We start from the raw sequence: 25,048 nt of genomic DNA on the forward strand, positions 1-25,048 counted from the left end.
TCACTTTTATTGAGGTAAAATTTATATACAGAGTAACTGACAACTTCTAAGTGTGAAATTTGATGAGTCTGATCAATTAACATCATCTGAATAGAACATTTGTATCATGTTAGAAAGTTCCCTTATGCCTCATTAAAAAATCCCAGCGCTTTAAATATTAATCACTGCATAAAAACTCTTGAAATTCTACTGTTTATATGAAAGAAACTTGCATAGTTTTCTAAAATTTGACAACACACCAAAGGTGAGTGAGTGTGTGTGTGTGTGTGTGTGTGTGTGTGTGTGTGTGTATTCCCTGCCCCCTGTGACTAGGGATTGAACCCCCAGGGGTCTTTTACCACTGAGCTATATCCCCAGCCTTTTTTTCAATTTTTATTTTGAGACAAGGTCTTGCTAAGATGCCCAGGCAGGTCTTGAATATGTGATCTTTCTGCCTTAGCCTCCTGAGTCACTGGAATTCAGATGTGTGCCCCGGGCCTGGTCAAAGTGTACATACTTCCAGGAGCGGTGGTACACACTTGTAATCCCAGCAGCTCAGGAGGCTCAGGCTGGAGGATCATAAGTTCAAACACAGTCTCAGTAAAAAACAAGGTGCTAAGCAACTCAATGAGATTCTGTTTCTAAATAAAAAACAAAAAAGGGCTGGTTCAGTGGTCAAGTGCCGGTGAGTTCAATCCCCAATACCAAAAGAAAAAAAAAAAAAGAAAGAAAAAGAAAAATATATATACTATTAACAACAATGAATGTGAACATGGAACTTTCTTAAAATGTCAGTAATAATAATAATAATAATAATATTATCAACCAATCCTGCTAGAGGAAAAACTGGGCTTTCTAGTTTACTTATAGAAAATGATGGTACAGAATCATTCTACTAGGATGGCTATCATAAAAAACACAGACAATAATCAGTATTGGTGAGGATGTGGACAAATTAGAACCCTCAAAGTTGCTGGTGGGATTGTAAAAATTGTACAGTCACTGCGGAAAACAATTTGGGAGTTAAAAAGAGTTATAATATGGCCTGCACGTTCTACTCTTGGTAAAATTAAGAAATTAGGACATAACATCCAGATAAAAGCTTGAACACGAATATATCATTCTTAAAAGCCAAAAATTAAAACAAAAACAAAACGTACATGTCAATCAGATGATGAATGAATCAATAAAATATGGTCAAGCCACACAATGGAAAATTATTTAGCAATAAAAAGAAAGCAAGTTCTGATATAAGCTGCGACATGGATGAGATTTGAAAATATTATCCTAAATGAAAGAAGCCAGTCACAAAATGCATCATAATGATTCCATTTATACTGTGTCCAGAATAGGCAAATCTGTGAAGACAGAAAGTTTATTAACAGTTGCCAGCAGCTGAGGGAGTTGGAGGGAAAAAAGGAGTGGCCACTAATGGGTTTAAGGTTCCTTCTTGGGATGATGAAAATTTTCTAAAATTGACCATGGTGATGGTTACACAAGCCTGTGAACATGCTAACAAAATATTGAATTGTACAGTTCATATTGGGGTGAGTTGTGTGGGATGTAACAAGATTGTCAAGAGAATCATTCCAAAGAGGTAACCAAGAGTATTCAACTAAAGTATACACAGGGAAAAAGTATTATTTATTTTAGAAAGTTATTTAAAAGAGGAATTATGTATGTAATTGGTAAAAAAAATATTGTGATTTTTCTGGATTTGGTGCATTTGTCAACTGTTGGAAATTTGTATTTGAGACTTCTTTTTTCATTTTAAATAAATATTCACTTTTGTACCCCCACCCCCACCCCCCCAAATTGCACCATCTAAGCTTTTCAGTGGCCTTCCGAAATAGAAGGATTAAATGCAGGTATTAATACATGACCGAATTCCATCTTCCTTTCCATTCCTCCCTTTGACCACCAGTAACTCAAGTCTCATCTATTCTGTAGTTTCCCTTTCTTTCCAGGCCATGCACTCTAGGGCCATGAGTGGAATTAGGAGAGGAATATGGTATGGGATAAATATACACCTCTTATGCTTCTTTTGGGGGCTCTTGTTCCTCAGTTGCTCTTTGTGTCTCTATCACTGAGCCACAACCCCAGCCCCGCAGCTACTTTTTTTTTAGTTACTGACAGACACAATACCTTTGTTTTATTTTTATTTATTTTTATGTGGTGCTGAGGATGGAACCAGTGCTTTAATCCTTGCCAAGAAAGCGCTCTACCACTGAGCCACAGCCACGGCCCCTCGCTACATTTTGTACTTACTCTTACTTCTGATTTTTTTTTTTTTCCAACACAATCACTAGATCCACGATTCAAGGAGGCAGTTTAGGGGCAATAGACACACAGGAACTACCCTGCAAGGTATTTACGGAAGAGAGAAGGCAGGAACCTACACATGGGCCCCTCCAGCTGGTCTGGAATGGGGCGCGTGGACTGTGGTCATTTTTCATAAGTTCATTCCGGTTCCTCTAGGGAGTGCCTTGAGCTGATGTGATAGATGTGGGTAGGACAAAGAAAAGTGGGCAACTCATGAGACGCCGCTGCGTTCTTGCTATGACCTTACTTTATGAACAGATAGCAGTTGACCAACTGGCAGCCCAGGTCTGGTCCCTTGGACCACCGGGAAACCTGACCCCTGCTCTCAGCTCTAAATTTGGCTTTGTTAGTCATGTCCTTTCTTTGGGCATCTTCTACCGGCCATGCAAATAAGACAATAAAGCTGCAACTGCAGCCCAGGACCACCATGCAGCGGGCCCCGGGGGTTTACAACCAGGAGCTTAGGCTCCACAAGCCTTGAGCTCAAAGGTGGAGTGATCTTACTTGGCTTAGACCTTCAGATTCAAAGCGGGTGGCTTTAAGGTCTTCCTGTCCCTTTCCCAGAGGAGGGCGCCTTTCCAGTCCTTGCTTGTGCAGCGTGGATCAAACGCCATAGGAAAAAAAAAAAAAGGTACCGATCTGAGGTACAGCTCCTTGAAAAATGCAGTTTTTAAGTGACCTTTCAGTGCGGGACGGTCCGGAGGCAAGTCTGCGGGTGGACGCGAGCGCCTGTCCTCCGGGGCGAGAGGCGGGAAATGGTCTTTAAAGGGGTCGGCGGGTGCCGGGGAACAGAGAGGGGCGGGTCTCAAAGAGGGGAACTAGCCGCTCGCGGCCGCCGGGACCCGAGGGGACGCGTGGGCGCGTGTCCCGGCGCGCATCGGGACACCGGCCAACTCGCGGTTCCGCGCCCGCCGCCCTTCCTGGGGGGAAGCACCGGCGAGAGCGCCTCTCCCCGGGCTCGGGCTGGGAAGACGCTTCGGGAAGGAGACAAAGCAACAGGCAGGTTTCCGCCGTGGGGCCGGGGCTGGGGCCGGCGGGGCGCGCGTGTGGCTCCCGCGGCTCGGGCGCCGCCCCCTGCTCTCCGCCCTCGCTTGACGTTGCGGCGGCCGACGGGCAGCCCTGCGGGCTCTCCGCCTCCGCCAGAGAGCGCGCCGGCCGCCGCGGGGCTCCGCGCCTGCAGCCGCTCGGCCGTCCGGGCGCCAACAAAGAGCAGCCGCGCCGCCTGTCCTCGCGCCCGCCGCGTCCCCGAGCCGCAGCCCGCAGCCCGCAGCCCAGCCCGCAGCCCGGCGGGGTCGGCGCGGCGCGGCGCGGGCGATGGAAGATGGAAGGAAGACCTGCCGCGGTGAGCGCCGGACCGCCCGGGGCGGGGGCGCGGGGGTCGCGCGCGGGGGGCCCGCGATCGCGGCCAGGGCTTGATTGCCTGGTGGCCGCTCGGGAACCCCAGGACCCCTGGGGCGCTTGAGTTTGTGTCGTAAAGTCAGGTTCCGGTAACTATTTCCCTTTTTGCGCTTGCTGGCTTTGTGTGTGTAGGGGGCCCGGAGGGGTCAACTTTTTGGTGTTAAGATTTAGGGGTTTGAGTTCACCCTTCTGCTTTGGAAACCTAAGACTTGGAAGAAAAGCCTGATTACTCGTTCTTGCTTAACGATCCAAAGAAGGAAAGCTTTAAAGAGGACCCAAGGTGCCAAGTCAGCTCTCCTGTTCAGGGACTATCACGTTTCCCTGTCAGAAAGAAAGGAAAAAAAAAAAAAAAGGAAAACCAAACTTGCATGGAGCCAGCTAACAGACAAGGGAATTTATTTGGTGTAATATTCCCAATAGCTTTTAAAGACGTTCAGATCATACTGTTTTACACGCATTTAACTTTATCCACGCATGTCAGCTATAAACCCTGGCAGATGATGCTCTGAGATTTTTTTTTTTTTTAACAGACAGGTTAACACAGGTTAGAGAATGTGGGTTTAGAATGTTTCAGTGACTTCCATAATAAATGTTTAGTTTTGCTTTTTCCTCTCGATGTTAAAGAATGTTGAACACCCACTAGGCAGAGGATGGAATGGGTATTAGGATTTCATTTTCCAGACATCGGTTCTCCCGACAGTGGGATCCAGGATTTCCGCTCCAGAATAACTCTTGAGTGGGTCCAGGTGTCGGTGTAGGGAAGACGGCGGAGATTTGGAAAATTTCCAAATCTCCGGTAAGTGGGATTCTGGCAACAAGTGCTGCAGTTCATTAGTTGTACTTGAGTGTATGCAAAGGACTTTGCCAAGCCTGACGGCCAGGTGAATAAGACAGGGTTTCTGGTATCAAGGAGTTTGCTTTCTGGTGGGAAAGACTTCTGCGGAGGTCCCCTGCAGGACCCCGGATGGAGAGAGAGGGTCCGGTCTGGGCTTGGAAATGCTCTTGGAGGAGCTGACTAAAGCTGGACCTTGAATGGGAGGGGTTGGTTGACTTTTTGTGAGATGTGGGGGAAAGGATGTTCCCTGCAGAAGGAGAGGAAATGCATTCTCTGTCCTCTTCCAAATCGCGCTTTCCCATTCTTTCTTTTCTTAAAGTATTTACAAAGCTCCTGTTGAAATTCTGTAGTGATTGGACAGGCAGTATTCATAAACTAAGTCACTAGTGAGATAATGGGTTAATCTCAGTCTTGGTTAAGAGGTGCGGAGGCAAAACCTCGTGAACATTAAAATGTGTATGTGCTTTGGCTTCAAGACTGGTTTGTTTGAGGTTTACTTGGAATAATGTCATTTGGCAATTACAAAAGAGCACCTCTCTGGGTTTGGGTTGGATTAGGAGGTGAGTAATAGATCGTGATCACTCCCAGTTTTTAGAAATGAATTAAGACATACATGATTGAGGTTTAGAGGCAGACTGAAAAATAATGTGACCAGAGTGTGTGTGTGCTTTAGTGTGAATCAGGCTTCTGGAAGGCTGGTGGTCTAATGCAACCTGGAATCACCTCTGCTACAAGGGTCCGAAACATCTGTGGGCTCTTCTTGGAAAGGCTGGGACATGTATGGAGACCTGGGTTTCCCTCCTAAGTTTTTTTTTTTTAATTTTTAATTTTAATCTTTTTGCAGTGCTGAGGATTGAACTCAGAACCTAAGCAGGTGCTGTATCACTGAGCTATACCCCCAGGCTCCTCCCCAGTTCTTTTATAGTTAAAGGAGCCTTGCTTTGTTTTAGGGGGTTATGGGATCCAGAAGAAATTCTGCAGAGCATCCATTTCATTCTCTGTGTTCAGGTCTTGACAAGCTCTTGTGATTTTGTATGTCAACTCAGAGATTAAGTGATGGCATTTTTTTTTTTTGAAAGAGTGTGTTCTTTAGTACCTTTCCTGCATTTCTGAGTCAAGTGACTGTCTTCCAAAGACATTTTCTACAAGCTCCAGATTAAATTGTGTTGGTTGTAATACTGTTGCAGTTTAGAGTGGACCAAAAGGATAATTTGCAGCTTGTAGTTAACACATTATTCTTAAATCCAAATTAGCACATTTGTATGCCTTGTTAGAAAATAAGGTGTAACTCACAACATCAATAATGAATCTTTGCTTATGATATCTTATTTACATAAAAATAGCACATGTCCTTGCAGTACTTGTTTGTCCTACCAAAAGAAAGATTTCTCACTTTGCCCGCAAGGTCAACAAACTGGAGCCCAGTTGGGGCCCAGTGGGCAAGGACTTTGTTGACACTCCAGGGCCCAGAGGTGGCTGGGCATTTTCTCTCTTGGCGACGCCCATGGGGTGAGGAAGGCACTTAGCTCTTCTCCCCTTCCTGCATATGAGAGGAAGGCTGTGGCCAGGCCAGATCACTCCTTGGGGCTTAACAGGGAACGACTGACTGGTTTGAAACTCTCCTTTTTCCCTCTGACCATAAACCAATAAAATCGATCAAATGTATATGTTAATAGGTTATTTTAAAAATTCAATTTTTTAATTCCACTCTTGGGGCGAGTGGAAAAATCTCATTTTAACCCAAGGCTGGGGCCCTTATGTGGTAGTTTCATTTGGGTTTTCTGAGAAGCAGCACTTTAAGTTTCATTGTCAGTCCTCACTTTTGGAAAGCACTTACTTTATGTGATGTGTTTCAGTCAGCTAATATTTATTGTGTTTTCACTTGGAATTCATCCCTCTAGTCCCCACGACAGACTGTGGGGTCAGTACTGTCATCATCTCTGTCCTCTAGTCCAGAGCCGTTGAGTAATTTACTCAGGTTCCCGTATCCGAGCCCAGATATCAGCACAAGCAGTCCAGATTTCTTAATCTCTGTGTTTTTATGTCCTCAGCATTAGCACTGCCTGTTGCAGATATTGAGCGTTTTGGCTCTAATATTTAGTTTCTTTGGGTCATGGAATCTGAAAATTGGATGACTAATCCATCAGCAAGCATTATTTTATAGATCTGTTTGCTTAAATAGTGAGACCAGCGTTGGTTTGGCTCAAGAGATGGAATTGTGTAATTATCAAAAACACATGTAAGGAGTTCCATATTGTCACAAGTAATGAAATGAAATTCACAGTAGAGCAGACTTACAATTTAAAGTTGGACGGGAGGCTCACCTATTTTAATTTCTAATTACGTCCCCTCAGAGAAGCGGTCTAGACGTTTCTGCCACGGCAGTGTTGACGTGGAGAGGGCTGCTTTTCCTTGTTATTTCTTCCCAGGAGCTGGGGCTTAGAGACTGTTGAGAAAGAAGTCAAAACAATAATGAGGAGGATGGGGACTGGGTGCAGGGCATTAATAAGGAGCAGGCGACAGCTGCTCTGTGCTTCTCTGGCCTTCTGTTCTCAGACTCTTGCTAAGAAAAAATGAGTTATAGAAATGGAGTGGCCTGGCTCTGCTGTGGCTATAGGTCGGTGGACATGGGACGTAGAAAATGTTAAAAGGCAACTGTAGCTTTTGTTTGGCCTCCAGGAGGTTATTGGTTAAGGACCAGTGAAACTGCTTTTTTCTGTACACTAACACCTACATGCTTTTAGATTTCCAAATGCTCTGACTTCCTAAACAGCTAATTGATAGACAGTGTAGATGGAGCCAGAAGACATTGAAGGAACGGGAAACCTAGGCCCAGGAGTGTGCTGCATAGAAGATTCCGTTAGATGCTTGTCTTTGTGTGTGTATTATTTTCTAACAAATTTGTATCAGAGAAATGCTGAGAAATTGACAGCAGGCTGTGTGATCTTCCAGAATATCTCCCCTGACCTTCCCTTTGTGTCCCTAAAAGCTACAAGTAGTGCAACATGCTTTTTCGAGTCTCAAACTTTGAATATCACATTTCCTGTTGGGCAGATGTTTTCATTTTGCAGATTTATTTCTAGTGGCTCCCAAGGGTCCACAAGCTGCCTACCTTGTGTGCTGATGCTTATTTCTCCCTGTAAAGATCTCCCATGAGGTTTGGCTCAAGAGATGGAATTGTGTCATTATCACATTGCTTCCTATGAACTAATATCTGTAAGTAAGTCAGGGCAGAAACTGAAGCACAGATGTTATTATGCTATCCATTCATCCATTCACTCAAACAATGTTAGGTACTTACTGTACTGTAAGGCTATGTGTGAGGCTCTGAACATCTTTGTCCAAAGACCCTAAGAAAATATGCCAAGAACATTCAGAGTGGCTTGGGTTGTACTTCTTAGAGTCACACTGTACGAAACCACTGTACCTAGGAACTCAGACCTTATGAACTTTCATAGAATTCATGAAATTACTCTCTGAATCAGCTTTGTTCAGTTAAGACTTCTGCTATGACGGAAATGTCTCCTACCTCCTTTGTCAAGCTACTGAGCACCAGAAATGTGGCTAGTGAGATTTGAGGACTGAATTTTCAGTTTTATTTAATTTCTGTGAATATAAGTGGCCGCAGGTGGCTAGGGGCTACTCTATTGCACGGCTCCGTGTTAGAGCAAAAGTGCTTTAAATAGAGGGCATTGTCTATCCTGGATTGTCCTTCCCTTTTGACCATCTGCTGCTGGGGTGTGTTTACCGAGTCGGCTCTCATAAACTTTGAGTATTGTACATATTTGCTTTATCGTGTCTGGTAAGTACAAAAGCGGTGAGAGGATTGGGAGGCATGGGATTTTAATGGAAATGAAAGTTGAATGCATTGAAAATCATGAAAAGAAACATGTGTTCCATAGTTTGTTCTGAAAAAAAAAAAGAAGAAATTTCAAAACAGATAGCATGCAATAAGTAGACAGTACTCAGTAAGATGGAGGAAGAAGTTTTGAGAAAGATAGGAAAACTTTTGAGCCTAGTCTTGCTGAGAAATAGCTATTGGCTTGGATTAATAGAGGAGATGGCTGGGAGGGTTTTTTTGTTTTGTTTTTTTTTTTTGCTATATACAGTGGATGACTCCCTTGCTTCAAGCCTCTGTCAAATCAGCATAGCAGATTTGAACATCCAGGTGAGCAGCCATGAACAGTACACAGCCTGGGTCCATCCTGGGGTACCCACAGGGCTGTCCTGAAGGCCTAGTAAATTTTCAGATGAAGCTGACAGGAGAAGAGAGCAAAGATTATCTTTGTGCACCATGGTTTGAGATGGAGAGCACTAATAAAAGGAAAAAAAAAATCTTCTTTTTGTCTCCAGATATTTTTTAGTGACAACTCTGGAAGGTAGCCAGCCACGTTTGCAGGCTCCAGGGTTTCTACACAATCAGGCAGTGGCCTTAAGTGTAGCATGTGTGAAGCCAGGAGAGAATTTTCATGAGTAGGCTTCTTTTGAAATACATGGTAGACAATGCAGGAATGTTCAGAGACACAACTGTTAGATTATAAGAGCCCAAACCTAATCAGTGGATTAATCCGCTTGATGGATTCATAATCTGTATGGATTACTGGGTGATAACTGTAGACAAGTAGGGCATGGCAGGAGGAAGTGGGCCACTGAGGTGTGTCCTTGCTTCCTTGAGTACTCTCTGCTGTGAACTGAACAGCTTCCCTCTACCATGTCCTTCTGCTATGATTTCTGACTCACATTGGGCTGAGAGCAATGGATTTGGCTCACCATGGACTGAATCTCTGAAACTCTGAGCCCAAATAAACTTTTCTTCCTCTAAGTTGTTCTTATCAGGTATTTTGGTCACAGCAATGAAAAACTGAATAGCACAGGAAAATAGATTGGATTGGAATTGCTGGGTCATATTGTAACTCTCCATTTAATACCTGCAGTGATTGAAAAGCTTTCTCACGAGGGCTGCATCATTTTACCTTCCCATCAGCAGTGTTCAAGGCTTCCTGTTTCTCTACATCCTAACCAATACTTTATTTTCAATCTTTTTGGTTCTAGCACGTTTGAATTGATATCTCATTGTGGTTTTGATTTGCATTTCCCTAATGACTAATGGAGTTAGACATCTTTTGTTGTGCTTGTTGGCCATCTGCATTTCTTCTGTGGAGAAATGACTTCAGATGCTTTGCCCATTTTTAAACTGGGCTATTTGTCCATTTATTATTAAATTTTAAGAGTTCTTTATATATTCTGGGTACAATCTTTTTTTTTTTTTTTTTTTTTTTTTGTGTGTGTGTGTGTGTGTGTGTGTGTGTGGTGCTGGAGATTGAACCCAGGGTCTTGTGCATGTGAGGCAAGCGCTCTAACAACTGAGCTATACCCCAGCCCTTGGATACAAATCTTTTATCAGATACATGCCTTGCAGATAGTTTTTCCCATCCTATGGGTTGACTTTTACTTTCTTATCTTGTCCTATAAAATAAGAAAGGGTCTTTAAATCTTAAGCAGGACTCTGGAGGGCTTTCTAGAAGAGTTCTAGATGCTCCTATATTTCCTGAAGTAAGTCAGCAACAGTTTAAGTAAAATGATTTGTGTAACACTGTTTTCTTTCTTATTGAAAAAAGGATGACTTTAACCACTGCCTCTGCTACTTAGGAGGACCACAAAGCTCCAAGACTTGAGACTCTTATGTTTATTCAAGAAATTTTTGGAAGCCATTTCTCTGGAGACTTTTTTTTTTTGTACCAGGAATTGAACCCTCGAGTGGGTAACCATGGAGCCACATCGCTACCCATTTTGAGATAGGGTGTCTCTAAATTGCTTAGGGCCTCGATAAGTTGCTGAGACTGACTTTGAACTTGCAATCCTCCTGCCTCAGCTGCCTTAGAGGTATAGGAAACTGTTCTGGATTGGTCAGGGACATGCTTGAAATGAGGACACCCTGTCTGCTAGACCCTTCTTGCTCTTTTTAGGTTCTATAGTTTCATCATTTAAATAATGTTTCTCAACCTTGTCTGGTTTGAGGTGTGATCACCTGGTTTTAGATTCTGGTTCTGTAGTTTCCTAGGGGCATTTTCATGAGCACCCCATGTGATTCTAAAGATCAAAATTTGGAATACTCTGCTCTGACCTGCTGATGATCATGACCTCTTAATGGTCACCCCTAGAACTTAGTTCTCTTTAGTGGGTGAGGTCTCCAGGTGGCCAAGTCTCTCGCTGAGGGAGATTACAAGGAGCTGATCCAGCCAGTCTGGCTACTTTGCTCACTGCAGCACTGATCCTGATTCGAGGCAACCTAAATTGCTCCTCTTCCCCATGGAACAGAGTTGGTTCTTCAGCATTGAAGCCAAACTCAAGAACACTGTCAAGTCAGGAGGCTGTACCACTGTCCTGAGAGTAATTCTCCCTTCTCCTCTCCTGCTTTTTAAGACAGGTTTGTGTTTTTTACTAGTGTTGACTATCCCGGGCTCTCCCACAGCCACATAGAACTGCATCAGACCTGGGCCCCAGAAGCAGGCATGGAAAGAAAAGTAGACTGTCTTTGCACAAGCCTGCACTGCTTGTGGGTGTATGAATGGGGTCTCCTGAAAACTTTGGTAGTTTGTGAGGTCAGAACAGGGAGACTCCTTTACCTGTCCTCTTAAAGGAGCTTCTGTGTCACCTATTGGCTGGCGTGTGGCCTTGAGTGAATCTGATTTGCATCCTGGCTCTGTCACTTAGTTGTGTCACCTTGGGCAAGTTATTTTAGTATCTCTCTGCCTCAGTGCCTTGCAGCTCGCGGAATGCCTCACTAGCACTGAATGGTTGGGAAGGGCTCAGAACGGTGCCGGGAAACAGCAAGGGGGCAGTAAATGTGGCCTGGTGGGTAGGTTGTCCTTGCTGGGTGGGAGGTGGAATTATTATTGCCCTTCTTACAGTCATACATCTACTGAATGGTCCAGTTGGCCTCTTTTGTACTGTGATTGCCCATAGGAGTGATGTGTGGAAGCCAAGAGGAGAGTTCTAGTACTTTGTGGGGTCCTAGTACTTTGCCACACGGTTGACATTCGGTAGAGGTGTTCAGTGACTGAGTTGAACAGCACAGGCCACTGCATAGCTCAGTATAGGAATCCTCCCAGGAGCCGAGGACGCAGGCCTGGTCAGATGGAGTAGAATTTCCAGAGCCAGCAGAATTTCTGGCCTGATGACTTTTTGCTGTTGACTTCATGGGGCCCTTGTTAGACTTCACTGGGCCCTTGTTACAGCTCCATTCATGAAGTGCGGGCTCCAGGTTGTGACTTTGATTATAGCTCTCTTGCAAATGACAACCTAGGGCACAGAAGATAAGTGTGATGTGTGACTGGGAATGTCCTCACCCTGCCTTTTCCCTTTTGGCAGAGACTTCTGATAAAAGCCGCTAAAGGCTGGGCTGTGTTTGCCTGGTGTGATGTAAGGGTCTCAGAGACCTGTTGCCTTCAAGTCTACTGATCTTTGCACCTCTTTTCATTTTTGAGCTTTCTCCCTGCCTTCTTGGTGAGGCTTCTGTGTCCCTCGATGGTCCTTTGGATCACGTTGGGTTCTGCTTTGGGAAAACATCTAACAAAACAGCATAATGTTATAAATGTGTGGTTTATAGATTTAAAAGAACTTCATAGGCACAGAGAAATTAAAGCCAGCATTCTAGAAGCATTAGTAAATGCATATATCTGTGTTTACCTAGTGAGAAATGGTTGATAAAATCATGTATCAGTAAAGTTCACAGGGGAGTTAGAAGGATAATGGTAATTCCTTTTTTCTTTTTTCTTTTTCTTTTTTGGTACCAGAGATTGAATCCAGGAGCGCTTAATCACTGAGCTACATCCCCAGCCCTTTTTTATATTTTATTTAGAGACAGGGACTTCCTAAGTTGCTGAGGTTGATCTTGAACTTGGGATTCTCCATGCTCAGCCTCCCCAGCTGCTGGAATTTCAGGTGTGCACCACTGGGCCTGGCTCATGATTCCCTTTTCTTAACTTGGGTGGTTATCTTCATATTTTACAAATATCGTGTTTTATTTTGCTTCTATTTAGTAAAAACCATAGAATTCTCTTATGGTCACTTAGTATCTCCTTCTTGTTTTTAAATAATTATTTTATTTTGCTTACTTATTTTTATGCAGCACTGAGGATTGAACCCAGCATCTCACAGATGGTGGGCAAAGAGTCTGCCACTAAGAGCTACAGCCCCAGCCCAGAATCTCCTTCTTCAAGTGTTCCATTTAGCATTCATGGTGAAACAACCCTTATTTTCTACAATATTTAAATTCTATTATTTCAGTAGCCAGTATATCTGGCCCACATCTGGGGCTAAACACAACTGTTTTTTTTCTTTTTTGCTAACCACCATCTCAGTGATGGGAGCATAATTTTATGAGCTCACCAGAGCTTTGATTACTGGCTGTGAGGACCAGTAATAATGGGCATCGGCTGGGACTTCTTTAGGGTGGCTGCTTATTCTGAAGTTGATTAATTGGAAGTTGGTAAAGAGTTTTTGCTGTGTACATAACTTCAGAAATAAAAGGAAGCCAGATATAGTCTGTGAAAAGTAACATCATAATATTAATAATAAAGTAGAGAAATGAGAACATTATTTTGTTTAAAAATCACTCTTGGCTCTTACCTGCCTCATTTCACTTCTGTGGTGTACAAATCTACTTCACAACTGAATAATTTATTTCTACGTCTAAACAAGGGCTGAAATTATTTTGCTTTCCTTTTACCTGAAAGATGATTTAAAGTTCTTTTAAAAAATGTGGTTTATCAAAATTTGGTACATCCTGTTCATTTACAGAGTGAATTAAAGTACAACACAACAAAAGTGTTTTTTTTTTTTTCTGTCCTGTAATTGAGTCCAGAAGTTCACTAAAAATGAGCTACACCCAAATTTTATACATCATTAAAACATAAAGTGCTGGCACCTTTCACCATAATTTCTCTTTCATCTAAGAAATCAAAGTCCCTTATATTGGCCTGGCCACTTTCACCTGCTTCCAGGAAGGGTGTATATATTGAGACCCATTGTTTAAATGTGTTCTGGTGAAGCAGGATCTATGGTTTTGAGAAAGTCTAGCATCCTGAGAGTCTTTTAGAGTATCTTTGTGTTTAGAGAGAGCTTTCTTTCTTTTCTTTTTCTTTTGTGTTTGACAATGTGTCAGATTTTGTATGAGGTCATATTGGAGAGGCATTGCTTTTTCCATAATATCTGAATATCTAGATGCGGGCAAAGTGAGCTATTTAAAATGCCACCCTTTTAAAGACCACGAGTATATTACAGATCATATGTAGCTCTGTATCACTGACATTTTTCCTTCATTCTCATATTCATTCAAAAAAGATTTACTGGGTATCTCTAGTCTGTATCAGGAATTACTTTAGGAGCTGAGAACACAGTGATCAACAAAACAGATGGAAAAAAAAAATCCTTGCTCTTGCATACTGTGTGTGTGTGTGTGTGTGTGTGTGTGTGTGTGTGTATGTGTGTTTTGATGGTGTGGTGTCCTTGAGGGAAAAATAAAGCAGAGGGGGGAGGTGGGGAGTGAGTGGAACTGCACTTATAAAAGGTGTGGGCAAGGGAGGCCTCAGTGATAGAAGATCTGAAGAGGGGGAACTGGAGGCAGCAAGTGCAAGGCCCTGGGCAGTCATGCTTCCTGCCTTCCAGGAGCTGGAAGACCAGGGCGACCAGAGCAGAGTGAGCAGGGAGGAGGGCAGAGGCCATTGGTAGTTTCTGGAGGGTCCTGTAGTATTGTATTGGCTTTGGCTTGTGCTGAGAGCAAGCAGAGAAGCAGTCAGCGCATTTTAAATAAAGATGTGACATGATCTGGCCTATGTTTTAGAGGACACACTGCTGCTGTGTCACATGAGGATAGAAAGAAGTAGGGAAGGGCCAAAATAGGCAGCCATTTCCGAGGCTGCTGCTGTTACCAGGGTGAGCAATTGTTGAGGGCCACAGCCAAGTTGGGGTGACGAATGGCATTTTGCCAGAAGGGAGTGGTTGAGAGGTGACACCAGCGAGCTATTGAGATGATGATAGTTATGTTAAGCTGTGTATTCAGTTTCGTATGGACCCTTGCTGTCCAGCAGTAGGGTGGGTTGAGGGGGGTGGGGTGGGAATGGGGCGACTCTGGGTGCCCGCTACTTTGGAGTTCCCCTTAGCAATGATGGTGACTTGGATCAAAGAGGTTTGTTTTGAGGGAAAGATGTTTTGATGAGTGAATGTAAGTGCAGGAGTCCAGGGTGACTTGTAAGCCATGGCCTGTGCAGCTTGAGGGATGGGGTTGCATTAACTTAGGGCGAAGCTGATTTTAGGGAAAAGATCAGCAGCTCAGTTTTGGAGCTATCTAAGTAGGCAGTTGAATGTGTTTATCTGGTCAGGTCTGCACTAGAGATAAATGTTTGGGTTTTGTTAAGTTTAGACTGGATGGAATCTATAGGGGGAGTTAACTGACAGAGGAAAAGAAGAGAGGTTCAGGATAAGACCCTGGGCCACTTGCACACTGAAGTTGGAGAGATGAAAAAGAACCAATCAGTAAAGGACAATGAAAAAAAAAGTAGTTAATGAGGAAAATCTAGAGAGTGTGGTGTCTTGAGCCATGAAAAAGCTGTTTCGCGGAGGCTGAGTCACATGCTCCTAGAAGTCAAGTAAAATGAGGGTCAGATGAAAATGGACCCAGAGATTTAGGAAGAGAGAAGTCCTTGGTGAGCTTGATAACAGCATTTTGTTTTTTCTTCTTTTTGTGTGGAACTGGGGCTTGATCCCAGGGCTTTGGACATGGTAGGTGAGCACTCCACTACTGACCTATATATACCCCCAGCCCTTGCATTTTATTTTGAGACGGAGTCTACTTAGTTGTTGAAGCTGGCTTTGAACTCACAATCCTCCTGCCACAGTCTCCCAGGTAGCCAAAATTGGAGGCATGCTCCACTGTGGCTGGAGATTACAGCAGTTTTGGTGCAGTTGTAGGGACCTGAAATTGATCAGCTAGGATTCAGGAGTGGAATGGAAACATCAGATGTGAACAACTATTTCAAGGATTGATGCTGTAAAGGGAGGATGAGAAATGTAGCTGCAGAGAGAAAGTGGGGTCAAGAGATATTTAAGAATGAGGAAAAGAACAGCGTGTTTGAATGTTGATTGGAAAAAAAGAAACAGTAAAGAGGAAAAAAATGAATGTTCCTTAATATAGTAGCACAATTCCCTTTCAAAAGAACTTTTGGTTTAGTTTAAAACAGATGAAATCATCCAGTTTGCTATTATGAACCTATAGTTTTTTTGGTACTGTGGATTGAACTCAAGGGCACTCCACCACCGAGCCACATCCCCAGCCCTTTTTTGTTTTTTTATTTAGAGACAGGGTGTCGCGGGCCAGCCATGGGCTGGCTGTGTGTGTGAACTATGAGCATTGGAGCAGCGGTGGGAGGACTGGTTTGATGTTGCTTCTTGCTCTTTGGGCCGTGCAATACATGTGGGCACTTTCCTCTCGCTCTGCCTTTGATCCCACACAACACCTGAGATGGATGTGACTTGCCAAGATATCAGTCAGTCTACTGACCACAAGACATCACAAGCTAAAACCCCACCCTTTGCCTTCTTTGGAAACTTCCTTTGTGTTCCTCCCCTCTATAAAAATAAAGAGTTTAGGTGTCTCGCTCTCTTTCCAATGGGTCCCTAAGGTTGAGAGCTGACACTGGACCCCAAGAAAAGGTAGTTTCTCTGTCTTTGTGTCATTATTTTGTACCAACCCAAATTCACCTGGAGTGACCTTAATGATTTAGTCGCATGTGGCAGCAAGGGTCTCATAGAGTTGCTTAGTTTCTCGCCATTGCTGAGGCTGGCTTTGAACTTGCGATTCTCCTGTCTCAGCCTCCCAAGTCACTGGGATTACAGGCGTGCATAAGTGCGCCCAGCTAACTTCTAGTTTTTGTTAATGAAGTTTTTTTTTCCCTAATTTGTTTTTAACCATGCAAAGTTATTAATTTTCCCATCTTTATTAAAATTCATTTTTTTTTCTTTTGTCTAAGCCTTAAATAATTTTTTGGTATGGATCGTTTTTGCTCATCTTGTTCAACCTAGGCAGCCCCCAGGTTAAATTCACATGCGTCCGAGGTACACTTTGTCCACACTCTTTTCAGTTACTGCTGATTCTTCAGCTCTTACCTGGACACTGCTTTCTCACCCTCCTTTAAACTTGCCTGGGATCCTGTTTTCCAAGCTGTATTCATTCAACAAACTATTTGTAGTAGGCATTATACATATAAGGGCCTGTGCTTATAATTAGCAACCACAGGACAACAGGTGGGGACTGAGAGCTGCATTCCTAACAAGCTCCCAGGTGATGCCGGTCCCTGGTTTTGAGTAGAAAGATCTGAATGTGTTACTACCAAGTTTCTTTTTTTTTTTTTTTTTCCTGTTACATTTTGCTTCTGCTCTTCGCTGTTATTTCCTTAGTGGGTCCTCTTGTAGCAGGAACTTTCTGAGGCAGAACAATATACAGCATTTCAGTATTTCCTGTCCCCCTTTCTTTGCATGTTTATTGGTCTCCGCCCAAAGGCTACTGACATCTGGCTATTTTGTTTAGTAGTCTGGTAGCTGCAGAGGTGTGAGGCAAGTTTGCATTATGTAGAGAAGGCTCAGCCTTCTGGGCCTCTTTTCTTTCTTTCTTTCTTTTTTTTGGGGGGGGGGAGGGTGTTGCTGGGGATTGAACCCAGGGCCACCGACGCTAGGCAAGCACTCTATCTTAGAGCTCTAGAGCTCTAGCCTCTGCCTAGGAATTTAATTTTCATGAAGCACATTCTTTTAAAGATTGTCTTCAGCCTGTGCAATAGAAATGATGAGAGTTACATATATAATTTAAAATTTTCTAGTAGCTACATTAAAAAGAATGAATCCAAATAATGCATTTAACCTAATATATCTAAAATATCCTCAATTCAATATATAATTGATATAAAAATTGAGATGATTTATATTCTTCTTTTCTACTAATTCTTAGAAATCGATTGTGTTGATTTTATCAGTGGCTAACAGAAGTAATGGTCTATATATAAATTAAAAATGCCTGAGATTTCTATTTAGGATAATTGCCTTTTTGAGATAACCTGAGTAGTATTAGTAATGGCAACACTACCATGAATTTTTAAAAGGTGAGAAACACTGTGTCAAACACATTATATATCCACTGTCATTTGATTACCCCAACCCTCCAGGTAGAGAGTTCCTGTCATGACCTCTCACAGGTTGGACCTGAGACCAGAGAGGTTAAGTAATTTGCCTGAGGTCACATAGTGGGGTAGATGCCTGATCTAGGATTTGAATATAGGTAGTCTGATTCCAGATTCTAATTCTACTTCCTGAAGCTCTGTACCAGTCTGTGGTCCTCAATGCGGCTCAGTGATGAATGCATTTCTCCATTTCACATTCTATGATTGAGTGTTTAATTATAAAAATTGGAATTGCTTGATTTGTGGATGTGAAAACTCTGGTGTACATTAACTCTTTAAGTAAATCATATCCTGTTTGCCATTAATTTAAATCTTAATCTCAGCGTTGTTGGACTTTGGTGTCTGATTGATCTTCAATTTAACTTGAGTCTCAATACTTTGTTTCTCGTCTCAACCCTGTCTTATGAGAAAAATAGCTAATAGTATGTTAGACAAACTTTCAGTGTTATAGAGAACTAGAGCTTATAGCTGGATTGTGGAGGTAGGTAGTATCTAATACTTATGAAACAGCATTATAAATTATTATTAATAGCAGCTCGGGGAGCAAAAACCCTTTATGGATTGATAAGCATATGCTGAGAATTTACACATACTATCTTATTTAATAATCTTTAGAACAAGGGTGTAAGGCTGGTTTAATCTTCGTCAGTAATTACCAAAAGCAGTGCCACTCTAGTAGGAATTGGACTCTATGACAATGATTTTATTCAATTTTGGGCATCCCATTTCTCCCCCTCTCCCTCCCCTCTCCTCCCCCTCCTCTTTTTGGTACCAGGGATTGAACCCAGTTCTTTTTATTTTTTATTCTGACAGGGTTCTTGCTAAGTTGCTCAGGGCCTCGCTGAGTTGCAGAGGCTGTTTGAACTCATGATCCTTCTGCCTCAGCCTCCAGAGTTGTTGGGATTACAGGTGAATGGCACGGGTGTCCCATTTTAAGGTCAGTCTTAACATTGGAAGCTTAGGTGAATGGCCTGAAAGCCATGTAATATGAGGAGACTTTGTAAGAAACTATAATCTGGGCTGGAATTGTAGTTCAGTGGCAGAGAGCTTGCCTCACACATGTGAGGCACTGGGTTCGATCCTCAGCATCACATAAAAATATTTACTTATTTTTTGTTTACTCAAAATAAAGATATTGTGTCCATGTTTAAAAAAAAAAAGAAAAGAAACTCTATAATCTTTAACTTGAGGAAAAGGAAACTTAGTATTTGGAACAAGGAATATTCTCTGTAGAGAAGATAAACCAGGGAGAAAGGAATACACTTATCCTTTTTCTCTTCTGAGTACAGAAAAGAAATTTCTGGAGTTAGCAGACTTAATTCAAAATAATTTTCAAACAGTCATTTGAGAAACTAAATCACATTTCTAGTGTGATACACTTTGAGCAGATACTAGCTCATTATCTAGAAATTCTAGATTAAACGTTTGCATGTGGAAGATTTGGATTCTACAAGGACATAGTCAAGGACATACCTTGACCAACTGGTAAGTTGTTCAAGGTGAGAGAACCTCTGAGTTCTTTCCAGTCTTGGGAGTTTGTGATTTTTGTAGTGAATTATGTTAAAAAAAATTTAAATTCTTTTTGTAACTAAATAATTTCTCAGTTGCAGATTGTGATTTAATAGTAGGATGTCAGAGCTCAGACCTTAGAATCCTTAGAGTCTAATCTTGTTTTGCAAGTGAGGAAATGGAGAAAGTTAGAGAAAATGAAGGGGAAATTTGGACAAGGGCCCAGGTGTTGACTTGAAGCCCACGGGTTATTGTTTTCTTTATGGTTTCTAAAGTGTAGATGAGACAGATGAAGTGACTTGTAGCAAAATTTTAAGGGTCCTTTTGAATCTTCTCCAGAGCTGTGGTAGCCCCAAGTTCATTTTGTTTGTTCTCATTAGTGCACACTCCAGTTATTTTTGGTTATCTTATCGGAACTCAGAGCTCAGTAATTTTCCCAGGAAAATGCTTCCTCAACTTTTTAAAACGCTGTCTTGGATTTCCCTTGGAAACATATGCCTCTTTGCATGGAAAACAGAAAGAAAGGAGGCAGTAACTCTGAGAATTGAGTGTTTACTCAGAGCCTCCTGAGTGCCAGGTTTCCCCAAACACAGTTGTTGTAGGGTCATTGGGTTTTACTCTGAGATGGGAAACCATTGAATAATTTTCAGCAGAGGATCAGGAGATCTGCTTTTTTTTTTTTTTATGTTTCACAAACAATTTTAAAGGACTCCCTGGGAGTTTTCTACCTGCTTGGATTAAGTGAAACACACCTTTTGGTTAGCATACAATTGTTTTTATGTTGTCACAACTTGGCACATTCTAGAGTTCTCCTCCCCACTTCTCAGATTGGACCTATTTTAGAGGTTAATGCAGGTAGATGAGGTGCTGCTTGTAGATTACAGTTGACTGCTCGCTGGAGGACACCCAGGAAACTGGTGCACCTTGAAGCCTCCCTGGGCATTAGTGTATGTGGGAGGGGAGACACAGAGAGAGAGTGTGTGTGCTCCTTCTTACATACACACGTGTACCCTGTTACTCTACCTCTTTGTCTCCTGCTTATGACTATGGACGATTTTATCTCTGAGGATTTTTGTTTGCATAGTTTTGCACTGTAGAGTCAGCCTGACTTTTGGTTCAGTACTGTAGCTGTAGCTGTGTCAGTCTAACGCATTACAGATTTGCCTTGCCAAACTCCAAGGGATACTGGGAAGAGACCTATGTAAAGCTGAGCTGGACCTGGGTAGAACCTGCCTGCTGGTGCCTTGTGTTCCTGGGGCTCTGGTTGTCAGCTTCTTCCTCCCCAGCTTTGCATCTCATTTTCCTGGGGCTTAGGCGTCCGCTGGCTGAGTTGATAAGTTTATCTGGGTTAATGGAAGAGGGCTGAGGAGCACGTGGACATGTTAACTGTCTTTGGGGAATATTTTGCTTCCCCTACCCATCAATTATTTGAAATCACTTTGGCCAGATTGAGAGCCCTGGGTTACTGTGTTCTTGTAACGTTTCAGTATTCTTTCGAGTTGATCCATTAGTAAATGTAGTCATCATGGGAATTACAGATCATGGAAAAGGAGGGCGCGGAGTGGGCCTCTGGGAAGGCACTCATGGGCATGTGCAACCTTTACTTGGATTGTGTCATTAATGTAAAAAATTCCATTTTAGAATAAAAAAATTATTTTCATCTTTTTCCTGATTATAAAAATAGTCTTGATAATTGTAGATTTAAAAAAAAAACTTTTTTATCTACTTTTTCAGTTTTTTCACTTTACGTAAAATACTGTGATGACCATTTGTGTGTTGTGTGTTAAGTTTTGTCTGTATCTCTGATTATTGTAATAGTATATTTCCAGAAAGTGGAGTTAGAATCCAGAGTATGAGCTTTTAAGCTCCCAGATCCAGATGTTTCTTTCTGGCAAGGTGGTGGTGCCCTGGAGGAGATAGCTGGGTGGTAGGAAGCTTTTGTAGTTTTTGCTGCTGGTTAGGACTGTGCTCTCATAAGGAGATCGTGGAATCCCAGTGCTGATGTGCGCCTTAGGGAGGAGCTGGTCCTACGTTGACATTTTACAGATGAGGAATCTGAGGACTGATCTATTCAAGATTTTATAGCTAGTGATTGAGCCAGGATTAGAGGCCGGACTGTCCTGTATCTTTTCTTCATCTTGATCCTGATGTACCAGAGACACTTGGCCTCCAGGACAGAATTGAGAGGTAAGCAGAACCTTTGGCCATTTTTTTTTTTTTTTTTTTTTTGTGCCACAGCAAATCCTCTGCCTGCTATTCAGTGCCATTACCCATCATCTGGCCCCACAGCAAGCCTATCCTGAGAATTTCCAGCAAAATTCCTGGGATTAATTCTGATAGGCGCTGTTTGAGTTATGTGTGTCCCTGTGGCTAAGGGGTGGAATACCTTGGTTAGGTTTGAGTTGTTTGGTCCACATGCATGCCCTGGGCGGGGATGCTAGGAAGTTACCAGTTTAAGCCAAACACACGGAATGAGAATGATGGAGAGATGAATTAAAGAAGAAAGGAGGCCAGAGGCCAGAGTGCTGGGCAGGCAGAACCAACAGATGTCTGTGGCAGATGATATGTGGCTGGCCAGAGGAGCATATGTGGTATGGAGAAATAGCAAGCCCAGGGCCTTGGGCTGGAGAGAGCTTAGTTTTAGAAGAACAGAGAGAAGGCCAGGGGCTGAGCCAAGTGAGTAAGAAGGACGGGTGGAGGAGTGGAGGGAAAGGCATTGGCATAAAGGAAGGCCAGATCATGAGGGACCCTAGATGCTTGGATTTTATCCTGTGAAGATGGGAAGTTGCCGGGCCGGGCGGAGCATACCTGGGAGACTGAGACAGGAGGATTGCAGGTTCCAGACCAGCCTCAGAAACTTAGCAAAGCCCTAATTGAGACCCTGTCTCAAAATAAAAAAGGCTGGCTCAATGTCCTGAGCCCAGGGGTTCAATCCCTAGTACATAAATAAATAAGTAAGTAAGTAAGAAAGAAAGTAAGTAAATAAATAAATAGAAAAGAAAAGAAAATGGGACATCACTGCAGGAGTTTAGGTGGTTTAGCCTAAAAAAAGGCAAAAAGGCTCTGGATGCAGCGTGAAGAATGGACTGGAGGGGCCAAGGAAGAAACTAGAAGGATCAGTTGGGGAGTTTTCTGGGTTAGAGATGAAGGTTTCTTGGAGCTTCCTCTGGTGGTGGTAGTTGTGATCCAGCTAAGTGGAAAGATAAGCGAGCCAGCTGGTGTGGATGAGCAGAATATGTCGGATGAAGGATGCAATGTAAGAAGAGGAAGAACCTTGTAGATTTCTCGCTTGATTGACAGACGTCATGGAGTTGCCAATCATCGAAGTTGAGCTCTCTTATTGGAGATTGTGAGGTTCCTTCCACCTGGATTTACAGATGAGAATAAAGACCAGGAAGCGCCTCATCCTTGTTCACTGTTGACTTAGCGGCGCTCTGGCGTATATTAGGTACTTGGGTCGCAAATCCTACTTGTAGGGCGGACCTGGAGAGGAGGCTTAAAGGAACGAAGGCAACACCCACTTATTAGGACGTTTGTTGGTTGTTAAATTTGTTTGGTATGATCAAAGTTGTGTAAGAAGGTGCCCTAAGCACAGTAAATGTCATCAGACCTCAGAGCTAAAGAAATTAGCGCTAGGGTAACTTATCAGAGCGGGACAGTCTCTAGTCCCTAGTGTTCTCATTAAATAATTTTATCTCATTGAATACTTTTTCTGTCTAGTATTTTTTTTCTTCAGTGCTCTTCTGCACCTAAAACTAAAAAACTAAAAAAAAAATATTAAAAAAATAAATATAACAATACCAAACAGCACTATCTTTTTTGCATCCAAGTTCTAGAGACGGGGTCTCACTGAGTTGCTTTAGCACCTTGCTGTCGCTGAGGCTGGCTTTGAACTTGCAATCCTTGATGGGATTATAGGTGTGTGCCACTGCACTTGGCTTCTGGTCTCTCTCTCTCTCTCTTTTTAAACTTCTGTTACCAAAAAGCTTGCTCTGAAGTATCCAAAAGAAGAGACTAAAGGAAGGAGGCCATTGGCCCAGCACCTACCTGAGATAATAAAGAATATGCTACTAGAACATCAGCACAGAGCTGCCGGTACCATTTGCATACCCAGACCACTGCTTTGTTTCTGCTTTTCATTTCTTCCTAAGAGAATCTCTTTATTTATTTATTTATGGTTCTAGGGATTGAACCCAGGGCCTTGTGCATGCAAGGCAAGCACTCTTAACAACTGAGCTGTAGCCCCAGCCCCTAAGAGATTCTTTCATACAGTGAATAGAGGCAGTCTGAAAAAGAAGGGTCCACGCCACCCTTACTGTGGCTCTCCCATGCAGGCCTCTGCTTACGTGGGACACAGTGACAGTCACCTCACCGGTTATGCTCAGCCTTGGTTCCCATTCAGCTTGGTATCCCCATGTCAAAACAGTCGGTTCCCTTGCACCCACATTCTGGAGCAAAAACATGTTTTTTTTTGTCTTTTGTTATTTTCCCATTGCTTTCATTTTTGTATAATTGAGAATTTTAGAAGCCAAAATTATTTTCCCTTCTCTTATTTGCATACCTCCAAAGGAATGGTAGAACATTGTTTGTTTTTTATGTTTCTAAGAAAAAAAACAGGTTCCCAAACTTTGGGTTCTCTTCACCCCAGTCAGTACTTGTTTTCCTCTGGAAAACTGGATGGAGGTGGGGCCCTGAGAGCCTGGTGTGGGGGTTGGGTTTCGTTGGGTAATTAGGCAGCTACAACCGTGAGGAGCAGAAGTGATGATTAGACTAATTAGGAAAGCCATTTTATACGTGGCACGCTGGACCCAAGGGTAATGACCTAGAAATGCTGCCTTTGCTGGTTTGTTTGATTGATGAAAAGCAGGTTTCATAGTTGGGGGTTATTTATTTCCCTGCTTTTCATCTGTCTATTTCTGCGATAACAGAGAAGCAGGCCTGTATTATTTTGCAGTTTTGGGATAAGGCTTGCCTACTTTTGATCCCATCTCCTTCACAACCCATCTCAGAATGATTTATTTATTTACCATGCTGGGGATAGAGTCCTGGGTCTTGCATGCTAGGCCAGTGCTGGGTAGCCCTGCTCCGTCCCCAATCCCTGGTGGTATATGTACTTAGTATAGAGGCAGCTTTCCTGGTCATTTCTCTACACCTGACTTCATGTACACATTTATTTCTAGAACTTTCCTCGGTGCCTACTGTGTGCCAGGTACTCTTACATGCAAAGGATTCAAAGATGATCTAGAAGTTTAGGACTTTGTTTTATTTAATTTTATTCCTCTAGGTACTAGCCTGGGACTTGGCACAGGGTAGGTAGGTACTCTGTAAATATTTGTTGAAAGAAGGAGTAAGTTCATGGTTAGGCCCTTGTTTTGTATTTTGTGTGTACATGTAGCTCATGCAATTGTAGCTTACATGGTAAAACAACAAAAAAAAATTTTTTTTTAAAGAAATTTCTGTAAGCCTAACTTTATTTGTGCCCTGATAATTTTAAAATTTAAGCTAAATCTCTTAAAAGATTTTGCTTCCAAAACATAAATTATATTAGGAGTGCTATAGATCTTTTTTTAAAATTTTATTATTTTTTTTATAATTGTAAATGGATACCATGCCTTTATTTTATTTGCTTATTTTTGTATGCAGTATTAAGAATCGAGCCTAGTGCCTCACCCATGCTAGACAAGTGCTCTGCCACTAAGCCCCATCCACTAGATTTTTATCTTTCTTTTTCTCCCCCCGCCGACTTTCAAAAATTTGTTCTTTTTAGGTATACATT

The 25,048-nt window shown here is 42.6% G+C and overlaps 1 protein-coding gene across 3 annotated transcripts in view; it reads left to right on the plus strand.

Moving 5' to 3' along the window:
- Window positions 1–25,048, plus strand: part of Psd3 (pleckstrin and Sec7 domain containing 3) — a 550,748-nt gene that overhangs the window by 150,496 nt on the left and 375,204 nt on the right. The window contains exon 1 of one of the 3 annotated variants that reach the window (XM_078030944.1): window positions 3,429–3,643. The exons of the other annotated variants lie outside the window; for them this stretch is intronic. Within the exon in view, the coding sequence (XP_077887070.1) occupies window positions 3,623–3,643 (21 nt within the window). The 5' untranslated portion in view covers window positions 3,429–3,622. Of the gene's footprint in view, window positions 1–3,428; window positions 3,644–25,048 lie in introns of those variants that run through there. 3 annotated transcript variants of the gene reach the window in all.

Source organism: Ictidomys tridecemlineatus, chromosome 14, assembly GCF_052094955.1.
Source record: "Ictidomys tridecemlineatus isolate mIctTri1 chromosome 14, mIctTri1.hap1, whole genome shotgun sequence".
NCBI classification, from domain to species: Eukaryota; Metazoa; Chordata; class Mammalia; order Rodentia; family Sciuridae; genus Ictidomys; species Ictidomys tridecemlineatus.